The following is a 12,292-nucleotide window of genomic DNA, read 5'->3' on the forward strand; positions in this document are numbered from 1 at the left end:
TGCCTTGTATTCATACTATATGTTCTCACAGTTACTTGGCAATTCATCTCTGAGATTGTTCTGGTAGAAAGAACACATCACCCCCTGCCACAGCCCATTTCTGTGCTTTTTTATGTGTCAAAATGCTTCATTATCCCCTGCCCGCCCTCGCCTTTGAGCTGAACACCTCACTCTGGCACTGGCACTGAGGAGGTTCACACAAAGCCTTGGGTCTGTGGGGCTGGCAGGGACTTATCTGTGCCCAGCACTGGTGGGGCTGTGCAACCCTCCAGGCAGGCTCCCCATGAGCAGGAGCACACAGGCAGCTCCCCAGGAGATTTTCCAGTGTAATCTCTGCCTCTAAACCTGCACAGGTCAATGAACATGACCAGCAGAGAGGTGGTTTATATGTGTTTATGTTCAGAGAGGTGCTTAGGGACAGGACTGTGTGTTGTGTTGCACAGCATCACCCTGGGCATCTCCTGCGCCTTCATGAGCCCTCAAATCAGGAATCAGCCTTGCCAAGGCACTTTGGCGTCTAATTTGAGTTATTTTTTTGCTGGAGGTCTGTGCAGCCATCTCACTGCACAGCAGCAAAAAGCCATTCAGTGCACTCTGCAGGGTCTCCCAGAATCCCTGGAGCCTGACCTGGGCTGAAGCACCACCTCTGCTTCACCCTGGAGACTTGTCAGCTTCTTCAGGCCCAGCAACAGACTTTGGTCAGTTCAGATTGACTTGAAATCTTGGTCAGTGCTGGAAAAAATGTCACAGGCAAAGCAGCCTCTCCATGCCCTCAGCCTTGAGATAAGCCAAGCCCTCATCACTGTGTTCTTTTGGGAAACAGGGCAAACAAGGAGGGTGCTGAAGTGATGCCTGAATTCCAGTCAGGGCACAGGGCACCAGGGATGGCTCTGCCAGGATGAGGGACCACATCCAGCCACTGCAAACAGCATCTGGAGCTGGTGCTGCCGTGCTGGAGATGGGGTGGCACAGCCAGGCTGCTGGAGAAGGGTGACTCACACAGCTCCCACTGCACCATTTAGCCCACACTAGAGAGACAAAGTGTTCTGCAGCTGCTCCAAAACCTGAATGTGCTGTAAGGAAGGAATTCAACAGGCATCCCTGTGCCCTGCCTGGTTCAGCCCTCATTGCTGTAGAAAAACCCACAAAGGGGTCCAGTAACTTTTGAAGTGTCTGTGTGTCAGAGGCTCTCTCAAAACTTCTCTTGAGCTCAGATGTCAACAGTGAGAAGAAGCTGGATGCCCCCTCCTTGCCAAACAGTGCAGCCCTTTGCTATCTGGAGTCCTTGCTCCACCTGCAGCACCAGGGCAGCACTAAAATCCTGCATGGATATTGGAAGTACCAGTCCTGAGAGAGTCCTGAGCAAGAGAACATCCCACATGGGATACTCAGAGACCTGCAGACCCATTGTCTTCCTCACAGCTGGGAAACAAACCACGCTGAGGGACATTCTCCATTAAGAATTTGTTGGACTCATGGGGCTTGTGTGGAGTGGAGAAGCTGTTACCAGTCCAAGGATGGATCCTCTATGGGCCTCCAGCTGCCTCAGTGCTGCAGAGGTTCTGAGCCAGCCTGAAATGCTCCTGGAATGTCCCCAGCCTGACTCAGCTGTGCCCTGGTGCCCGTCATGCCCTGCTAGCAGAGAGAGCTGGTCCTTGGCGTGTCCAGAGAGCCTCCCTGGCAGAGAGGATGGAGCAGAAATGCCTTATATGGACCACTATCACCCAGCTCTTCCCTGCCCTGGGGGATACAGATCTGAGGGACAGGGCCCTCTCACCTCTTACGCCGAGCCTGACTCACTTGTTTGCTTTTTCCCAGCGGTTCAAGTCCAGTGGATCCTCCTGGTGGGATGAATCAGGCTTTACGTAAACAACTCCAGATCTGGCTGAACTTCAGGAGCGTTCAAGCAGCTCTTGCTGATGGGTACTCCTGTGCCTGGCCTTTCTGGACATGACTCCACAGCCATGACATCACTTCAGAGGGCTGCTGGTGATTTTGGAGGATGCTGGTGCCCAGTAGCTGAGGGACAGGGGTGTGACAAGGGCCCAGGAGCGAGGCTGCACATGGAGGGTGAGGGCACACGTTTAGGAGTGCTAAGCTCTATTTTTGGCAGCAGGATTTCGGCCAACTCAACACATTTCTTTGCAACTCCACTTGAAACCAGGAAGGCTTATTACGTCCCTCTCTTCTTCCTAGCACCGCCACAGGAGCTAATTGAATCTGGTTTGTAAAGCACTTGCAAAAGCACAGCCTAAATGAGGTGTCAAAGCTGGGGCTGTGATTATTTCAGCCAGCAGGAGCTGCCCCTTTCCTTGGATATTTATTGTTCCTGTCTCTACTTTATTTTTATGAATTCCACACATACTGGCATGTTTTCAAAGTCAACAATGCTAACAGAATTACGCTCTAAATGTGAAAGCAGGCACAGTGGAAAATGCCTTCTGCCATAAAGCGGCAGATAAAAGGATCTGTCAACGAACATCAGGTTTATTGCAGAGGGGAGAGCAAACAACATCCTGCCTCAGCACGTGTGAGGAGCAGGTGGGTGCTCGGAGCAGGGCTCTGGACAGCTCACACCCACTGTGCCAGGGCTACTTGTGAGGTCTTGAACTTGGGGTTGCTTTTCTGGAGGGTGTTTGGGCTGGCAAATGAGCAGCTGTGCTCCAAACCTCCAGGCTTGATGCTGGAGGTGATGGGATTTGCTGTATAAAACCACTGTGCCATCCCCTCTGTGTGTGGTAACTGAGGTAACAGCAGGATTGGGTCATCCTTTGGTATCATAATGACAAATCTAACAGCCCTGAAGGCAAGGATGAGGCAATTCCTACAGGATTGTGCCCTAGCAAGAGATCCCTGCAAGGATTAATTGCACTTTCTGGTAAAGCTGTTGGATTTTCAGTGCTTACCTAGGAAGGTCCCGGTGAATCCCAGTGCTAAGAAGCTGGAGATGACAAACAAGGTCCCCACAGCTGAGATGGCCAAGCCTGTGTAGTAGGTCCAGAGGCAGTCCCAGCTCTCCAGCTTTGGCTGGCTCTTCATGGCTTCTGTGAAGCTGTTGGGGAGACAACAAGGGCTGTTACAAGCAGCAACCCATGATTAACATCACCCACGTCCCCCTGGGAGATGTGGAGCTTTGGGAGTGGAAGCTGCTGAAGAGGTTCCCTCTCCAAATCCCTTTTTTCCACCCAGGCCTACTCAGCCTCCCAATGGGAGAAGCAATCAGATGAAGACTGTGAGGAGCCAGGGCTTAATCTGCGGCAGCTATTTCTACTTACAACCCTTGCTCACTCCTGGAAATACCAGTCCCACTGACCTGTGATATCAAATGCTTTGCCTTATTCACCGAATCCCACTTTGCAGCATGACTGAGAGCTCTGGGACAGACGCCCTTGCAAATGCTGGAGGCACAGGACTCAAAGGGTTGGCAACAATTGGCTGGATTATCTCGTGCTCCCACCCCCGTTCCCCTCCATCAAAATATTTTGCAGCATTCATGTGTTAGCCACGTGCCCAGGAGTGATTCACAGCTGGAGCCTGACAGCCAGGGGGAGGATTGGAACGGCGAAAGGAAAATACGAGAGAGACGAGGCGTTTTCCAGTGCGAGCACAGCTCCTCCGTTCCAGGCTGGGTCAGGCATTTCGGCTCTGACCTTCCAAATACTCCTTTGTGATTGGAATAATGATGACCCCTCCCTTCAGCCCCCTGAGCTCTGCCCAGAGCAGGGCTTGGCAGGATTTGTATTGCACACGGCTCCGACACAAACGCGCGATGACAAAAGAGACAAGGCTGTGATTAAAAAAACACCATTAATAACAGGAGAGGGGATAACAGACCCACAGAGCCCTACACAGCGTTTCTCCACATGTTGTTGACACATGAGGTAGGAAACTTGGAGCCTTTTTTTAATGAGCACCCTGGAGGCTAAAATTCAAGTGGAATTAACAGCTTTCCTGTGCTTCCAGCCACCACTGTCTGTCAGGGGCAGGAGAGTTATTCCTGCCCACAGTCCTGGGCTCCTCAGCTGGAAAGTGCTTCCATAATGCTACCTGCAGGGCTTGGGATAGCTTTTTCCCCTGGTGTTTGTCTTCCCTAAGCCCTGCAAACCTCTGGATTTTCCCTGTTGCCCAAATAAAAGCCAAGAGAGACAGTCCTGCCTGCGTGGCTGAAGGCCAGGCAGCTGGAAACACGTCCTTCAAAGCTTGGTGGCAAGTTCATGCACCAAGCAAACTTAAACTGTGGTTTAGGAACCTGGATGATATTCTCTGTTCACTTTGGAGTTTGCTCCCACTAGGCTTTCTATTGTTGAGGAGTTCTTAGGACCCCAGAACAAAACATTTAATCATCAGTTTGGATTGGAGCAAGGAAACAAAACATGGAATAAATGTAATACACTCAGAAGCGAGCAGAACCACAGCATCTGGGTGCTTTACACTCTGGAAATGACAGGGAAATTCCTTTTCCAGGGAGCCAAGCACAGACAGAGGAACAACAGCGTGGCCCCAGGCGATGCAGGCACAGTCCCCAGGGCTGGCCCTGCTCCAGTGCCCAGCACAGCTCCCTGGGCTCACCTGGCTCACACTGCCTTAGCTTAAAATCATTTCTGATGGGAAGGCACAAATCTGGCTGCACTGTGCAGCAGAAGCAGCTGCACAATCCTTTGCATCATCTCTGTGGTGTTTATTTTGAAATGACACAAGTCTCCTCTATGAGGAAGCCAAAAAATCCATGTCCCTGCTCCCAGCACTGCCTGGGTTTGGGAGGAAAGCAATCCCCCTGCAGGGATGTGCCTTTCTGCCCGAGGAATCCTGGCCTGGCTGTGCACTCAAAACACACCCTGACACCCCCAGGGATGCTCTGCAGCTCTTTACTCACACAGAGGAGGATGTGCCTTTCACAGCATGAGGGTTTGGCTCCACACCTGGCCAGGACCTATCCAGAGGGCACCAGCACCAGGAAGGATTTTACAGCAATTTGCTGATCCCCAGGAAGGCAAATCTGGGCCAGCAATGCTGTGCTGGATCCCAGGCACTGGCAAGGAGATGGCAAAGCAGAAAAAGGTACAGCAAGAGCAAAGCCCTCAGAGCCTGCTCTGGATGAGCTGGGTTCACACTCTCTCACATCCTCAGGACTCCTCTGTCCAATGCTGATGACCTGAGTTGATCTTGGAACATGGAACAAAGGTGGCTTCAAGAGCATGATCTGGTTGGCTGGAAATCAGCACTGGAAGTTTTGCAACCAGCACATGGCATGGTTTGTTTTGGCAAAGCTGTCTCTCCCTCTCCAGATGATCCCATCCTTCCTTTCCATGGTCGGATAGGCCTGCATTAGTTATTCTCATCAGCATGTCTTGCTCAGTTCCCTGCTGTTTGGCTTACAGCTAGGGAGGGAGGTGTTTGCACGGAGATAATGGACTGCCTTTCCCTCTAGGAATGGTTTATATCTTCCTAAACACACTCTCTATTTGCATTAAACATGATGCGCTCAGGAGTTCTCAGAATTGGTAAATAAACCTTTTAAGCATTTTCGGTGCTGGGCCGTGACAAGCAGCACGGAGCCATCAATTATTCCAGCATCCAGGATGGTGAGGGAGCCTCCCTGGCCGTGTTTCGCCCTCCCTAGCAGGAAAGGACAAGGTTTTGGGCATTTCCCTTGCTAGGGAGCCAGTCTCTTGAAATATGACATATCTCAGTCTGTCATGAAACCAGTCCCTTCCTTCATGTGCCTCTGAGTCACGTTGGTGACAGCGTTTATTTCAGGCTCACGATGAGGCAGCGGCACCGCTCAGCATCCAAGAGGACATCAATTAGAGGCAGGCTTTGTCCCAGTACCTGGAATTGCCTTCTGTGCCGAGCAGAGTGATTGCCATGGTGAGGAGCAGCCATCCCTCTTCCAGCACAGGGGAGGGTGGGGAGGCTGAGACCTACTTTGATCACATCCCTGGCTGCTGTCCCCATGTGGGGGGGAATTAGAAGATGACCCCAGCTTTTGCAAAGGCAAAATGGGGTAATGGGGCTTCCCCTGACATCTCCCCACTCTTGCCAATTTGAAACATGACACCAGGGGCACACATTCTCCACCAGCTGGGAAAAGCCCAAATCCTCCAACTCTGCTCTGGCCAAATTGGCAGATTTGGCTAATTCTTGGCAGGAGAGGAGCAGCCAAGGCAGCAGGCATTGTTCTGCCCAGCAGATAAAAAACAGAGAGGTACGTGCTCAGACACTCAGAAGTTTTATCAGTGCTCCATGGGAATCCCAGAATGGATTTGGTTAGAAGGGACCTTAAAGCCCATCCAGTTCCAGGGACACTTTCCACCATCCCAGGTTGCTTCAAGCCCCATCCAACCTGGCCTTGGCCACTGGGATGGGGAAGCCACAGCTTCTCTGGGCAACCTGTGTTTCCACATAAAACATTTCCTCATAAAGAATTTCTTCTCTGTATCTAGTCTGAATCCCTCCTCTTTCTGTCTACCACATAACAAACCATGTGAACTGGAAAACCACTCAGAGTGGCTCTGCACTGTGGGAATGGACATGTCACACCAGTGGGTTCACAGGAATAAAGTGGGAGTGAGGGAAATAGGCAGCACATCCTCTGGCTGGGACACGGACAGGACGTGCAGCCAGGTTTGCACATCAGGTGCTGATTTATTCAACCAGAAAACTTAACAAGTCACAGTCCGAAACACATCCCCAAAGGCCACATGGGAGCAGGAAGAAAACCTGGAAATATTGTACTAAAAGAGAAGCTGAGGTTTCTAGGTCTTGTTGGGGGCATCTCTCTGTTGCCCCCACCAAGTGTATTTTGTCATCCCTCTCCTTAAAGGAGGACAAAAACCTCATCCAGCAAACTGGGTCGCTGCAGGGAGCAGCCCAGCAGTGCTCCCTTTGACTGATCCCAAAAACCAGCCTGGAAACTGGGGCTGATAAGCACAATTGGAGCAGAATTGGGCCAGGGGCCAGCAGGCAGCAAGGAAGCAGCAGTGGTACAGGCAGCCGGGGTTTCGGTGACAACAGGCACCACTGCGAGGTGCCACAGTCACCGTGTGGGACATCGCTCTGTCCCCCACGCCTGAGGTTTTGTTCCTCTTGGCTAAAAGAGGCAAAGGGGATAAAAACCATCCGGTGGTGCCCAGCAGCACAAGCTGCAACAAAAGATCTTGTTCATTAGAAAACAGCAACCTCAACAACACCGAAATCGTCCTGCTGATACCACTGGCAATTGTCAGCCCGGTCATCATCCTCACAGCTTCTTTTGCCAATAATGACTTTGCTTTTCTGACAGCACTGGGGTGTGTGTGTTATTTAGGTCAGCTGGGGGTTGTGGCAGCTTCTCCCCCTGCCTCACATCTGAGCTGTGAGGTTTCCTCATCTGGATGCCGTGGGCAGGAGGTGCTGTTGGCTCCCTGGCGCTTTTCCTGAACAGGTATCAGATATTTCTGTCACTGTGGCTCACAGGGGGCATCAGCTCAGTCAGGCCATGTTCGATTCCCATCATCAAACTTGGTCACTGCTGCACACAGGGCCATGTGGTTCTGGGATCAATGCCACTTATATCACACTCATTCATGGTGCCAGCTCACAAAATTAAACAGGATTGAGCATAAGGTGAGAGGCACTACCTGGTAGTGACAAACAACCCCTTTTCTGTGCAAAATCCCATCCCAGGGTGGATTTATTTTCTTGGAAGCATCAGCTCCAAGTGGGAAATCCACACAGGAGGCAAGACCCAGAGCGTGGCATCAACGCAGGACTCGATGCCAGCCTGCAGCACGATGCCATGAGCCCTGGCACAGCCTCTGTGGGACTCACACTGAGACACCCCAACACCTGCAGCCCCCACAGTCAAGGAGGGCACGTGGCTGCTGCCTTTAAGCTCAGGCAAACATCTTGAGACCTGTCAGGAGGGAGGCTCAGAACCTCCCTGTGTGCCTGCCCAAGGGTGGGGAGCGTGCCAGGGAGTGCCAAAGGCAGTGCAGGAGGGTTTGGAGGCAGTGCCAGTGGCTAATTGTGAATAAACTGATGCAGGGAAAGATACCAACAACGTGGTGAGGGAGGAGGGAGCGATACCAGAAGCGAGTCTGGAGGACAGTGAAGGTTGTCACGTCCCATGTCACACAGATAACAGTCACAAACTGCACACAGTGCAGATAGTTCAAAAGTTCAGGAATTGTTTTCACAGATAAGAGCCTCGGTGATGGAAGTTCCTTGCTTCTTGCAAAAAGAAACTGTTGTAATGAAAATAATCATTGCACCAAAGCAATTAAGGATGCTTGTCTTGTGCACTTGACTAAGCAGGTCCCCTCTGGTCACAGGTCAGTCTGGATTGCAAGCCAAGGCTGATAATGAAGCTGAGAGCTGGGAAGCATCTAATTGCTTAACTGAGCACAAAGACATCCCTCTTCTAACACGCAAGGTATCCTTTTGGAGCCGAGCTGGCACGAGAGCATCGGGGCGCTGCTGCTGAGGAAGGACCGCAGCACAGACCCTGCGGGGGGCAGGTGGTGAAGCAGCCACACACCCCAGCTCCCAGGTGCTGTCAGCCAAAATGCCAACCCCCTCCCCAAATTCTGTCTGCTCTGCCCTCCCCTCCTCCGCCCCCAGCTCGGAGCCTTTCAAGAATTCAGCTGCAAAAAGGAAGCAGGCTTTTAAAGCCAAAAGAAACATCCCCTGGGCTCCACATCGCTCCCTGGCAGCCTCCACCCACGTAACAAGTCCCCAGAGCAGGAAAAGAGGAGTTTTAAAGGCTGGATTACAGCACTGGAGGTGGAGGGACCCCTGAGGCTGCCTTTTTGCTCACTATCAGCAGCCCTCACGCTCTGCACAAGTAACCCTGGCCTGCACCAAGGGATTGTCTCCGAGGGGCTGAGGAGCAGAAAACCTTCTCCAATAAAAGTGACTCAGAGAATAAAATAAAGGGAAAAGCAAAATAGCAAGAGCAGGTTAGGCATGTCTCTCCCAGCATCACTGGTCACTGAGATGACAGTCACTGTCACATGAAGCCCCTCTGGTCAGCAGAACCCTGGACTGGACCTGGCTGGTACCGTCATGCAAGGCTAAGGAGCAGGATGAATCCTTGCCAAACAGCAAAAGCTCTCCATGCTGGAGAAATAAGCCTTGGGCAGCCCTGGAGGGCTCACTGAGCTGGGAATGGAGGCAGTGAGGCTCCCAGGTGTGTTTTGGGTAACTTCAGTAGTTTCTGCTCTGATGATTACCCTGGAACCACCCAATCCCCCCCACAGTTATGGGCTTGCCTTGCCAGAAGAGCCTCCAAAGCCTGCTACTCATCACTCAGGCCAACTCCAGCACCAAGGAAAGGGGAGGGAACAACCCAACCACGTGGAAACATCTGGGAAAAAATAACTTTCCCTTGCAATAATTTGAAAGGCTTTGGTCCTTCGGGATGGGCTGGTGCCGCATCTGTGTTCTGCTGGGGCTGAGCTGCCCCATCTTCCAGAGCCTCTCTTCCAAACCCAAGGCCCAGATGAAGCTTTTCCAGCCCCTGGATCAACCTTGCTGCTTCCTTCAGGGCCCAACTGCTGGGCTGCACAGGCAGAGCCAAACTCAGCGTGTCCCACAGTCCCCCCAGACCCATGACACAGAACACAGCCAGCCCTGGCAGGGCTCTGAGGGCTCTGCAGGGACAGTGTGACACAGTCCAGGACACACGAGGCCACTTTGGCTCTCCCAGCAGTTCCCTCTCAGTGCCTCGTTGTGACCCATGAGCCTCACTGACCCAGGAGCCAGCAGGACCACTGGAAATGAAGATTGTCCCTCCACCAGCTGTGTTTTTAATTAAAGGCAAGGACAAGGCTTTGCATTGCTTCCCAGACAACAAGTGACTATGTAATTAGTGCAAGAGACTGTCGAGACATTCCCCAGCAAAATCCAAGCCCGCTGTGTCACTAAGACATCAGCAGCACACACACATGCCCTCTGCATTCGATTATAGCCTTGTTCACTGCAAGCTTCCTTTCAGTTTCTGCCATCAGCAGTAGCTGGGACAAACACAGAAGGGCAAGGGCAGGTCCTGGTGTCATTTCCAGGAAAGCAGAGCTCTTAAATACATGTGCAAATTCCAACCTGAGAACTCTTCGCCTGGGAAATTACCCAGAGTACTAAACAACCCATTAGCTCTGACCCTGGTATAATTGAATCTGGGAATTTAGTGAGTCTGTCTCTCCTAACAGCAGTGGAGATAAAGCCTACCAGATCACAGATAAATTGCTGGCATTGAGGAAATCTTCTGCAGTAAAACCTCTCTGCTGCACTGGGAACGTTAAAGGACATGTTCCCATGGAGTATGGTGTATCAGTCATACAATACTATTAGCCAGCACAGGTAGTGTTTAGAGATAGCAGATAAGAGTTTCAAGAGACTGTTTGTTAAGTGCACAGGTAATCCTGCTCTTCTGCACAGGAAACTGCGGCTTCTTAAAAGCAGCTTTAATTTTGTTTATGATTTTTACAAGAAAATTAAAAAATTCTGCTGTTACATATGATCCATCCTGTGTAAACAGCCCTGCCACCTGGGCTGCTCACAGGAGAGAGGAAACATCCCCAGGGAGCAGAGCAAGGTAACCTGTGACACTTAATGACCGGTGAAACTGATGGGTTTGGCCACGCTGCTGCTGCATCCCTCATCTTTATTACAAATCCAGGAATAAATCTGCTGCTGGCTGAAGTTATCCAACCATGGGAAAGCAATATGCTGGGGTTGGATTTAACACTGCTGAGAAAATGTCCCTTTTCTCCCCCCCTGAGTGCAGAGGGGCATTTTTTTCCATGGATATACAGCAGCAGGATGAGCTCCTTACCAGTGGCTCCGCACACAGTTCAGCACCAGGATGGCAACACCCAGGCAGTAACAGGCAGCGTGGGGAGAGCCGAAGATTTGGCTGAGTGCTCGTGTTTTGTGCTCCCATCTGGCTACCTGGAGAGACAAGGGAAAACAAAGTGGGTGTTTGGGGTGCCTGGAACACGCTGCCCCAGGAGAACAAATCCCACAGGCTCGGCCTCACATGTTCAGGACATTTTATCTGTGTGGATTTGTGAAAGAAACGAGTGGAGGCCACTGATGGGACGTGGCTGAACCAAGCCTGGGGATGAGAGCTCCTTCTCCTGCCTGTGCCAGCCCTGCTTGCATTGCATGTGCCCTTGCACACGAGGTCAGACAGCAGCATCAAGGCACAGGCTCGTGAAAAAAAAGAAACAAAAGAAACCAGAAAATATCCTACACATCAGTTTTAGGGAACACAAGGCTTGGAGATGTGTCTAACAAGGATGAGAGAATTGTTAAGGCTGTCCCCTGCCCACAAAAAACAAAAGGCCCCTGCCATGGATCCTAATATTGCTCTCCTGAAAGGAAAACAGATCCCTGAGCATGGGATGCACCACAGGAACGCTCAGCTCTCATTTCTGGGGCTGTGGCATCTCCCACATCCAATCTCAGGGACCACACCTACCAGGAACAACCTCTCCCTCTGCTTATCCAGAAAAGTTTGCAAGTACTCCCTCAAACTTCCTCAAGACAAGATCTTCTATCTTTGCCCAGAGAACTGCTTCCACTTGAACCAGCTTAGCCTTCATGAGCAATTGTAGCCATTCAGGTTCAGTCTGCCCTCCTCACCCATCCCAGCCCAGCAGTGACAGCCCAGGACTCACACATCCACACACAGCATCCCTGGGGAGGTGTCAGCATCCTTCACAGCACGTTTTTCCTGGTTCCCACCTTCACCTCCCTGTTCTACAGATGCTGATGGGCCCCTTCCCAAACCACCCCACGGATGAGGAGCTGCCCTCTCACCCTGGGAGGCTGCTGCTCCCAAAATCTGCAAGACCAGATTCACCCCAGTCACCAAATCCAGGCCTGGCACTCCCAGCTGATAAAAATCCTCACAGCTACTTTGTTTTCTACCTTTCCTGCATCCCTCAGAAAGCTGATGCTACATTTATTTCTTCTCTTCGGCTCCACTTTCAGACACCAAGCTGGAGGTTTGGATCAGACACCAGACCCGAAATTCCAGCCAAGGAGAGAGAGCACACCTGGGCAGTGAAGCAGGAAGTCAGCAGAACGTCTCAGCACCAATTTGCTTCTCAGACATGGCTGGCACTTGATTAGCTTCAAATGCACTTCACTCCCTCGCATGGAGCCTGGGCAGCTTTCGGGGGCACCTGCAACCCAGCTCTTCATCTGCTCTGAATGCATTTGGTAATTTATTGGCTCAATTTGAGCAGAAAAAGGTAGCTTTGCAGGTCTTGCTTTCCTCCCAGGCTGATGTAGAAGCACAAAGTGC

General features: G+C 51.5%; 1 protein-coding gene across 3 annotated transcripts in view; it reads right to left on the reverse strand.

Moving 5' to 3' along the window:
* Positions 1 to 12,292, reverse strand: part of PEMT (phosphatidylethanolamine N-methyltransferase) — a 41,933-nt gene that overhangs the window by 8,491 nt on the left and 21,150 nt on the right. For all 3 annotated transcript variants that reach the window (XM_015643169.3, XM_015643171.3, XM_015643172.2), the window contains exons 3-4: positions 10,814 to 10,929; positions 2,907 to 3,052 (exon numbers count right to left, since the gene is read on the reverse strand). In XM_015643169.3, the coding sequence (XP_015498655.1) occupies positions 2,907 to 3,052; positions 10,814 to 10,929 (262 nt within the window). The remainder of the gene's footprint in view (positions 1 to 2,906; positions 3,053 to 10,813; positions 10,930 to 12,292) is intronic.

Source organism: Parus major, chromosome 14, assembly GCF_001522545.3.
Source record: "Parus major isolate Abel chromosome 14, Parus_major1.1, whole genome shotgun sequence".
NCBI classification, from domain to species: domain Eukaryota; kingdom Metazoa; phylum Chordata; class Aves; order Passeriformes; family Paridae; genus Parus; species Parus major.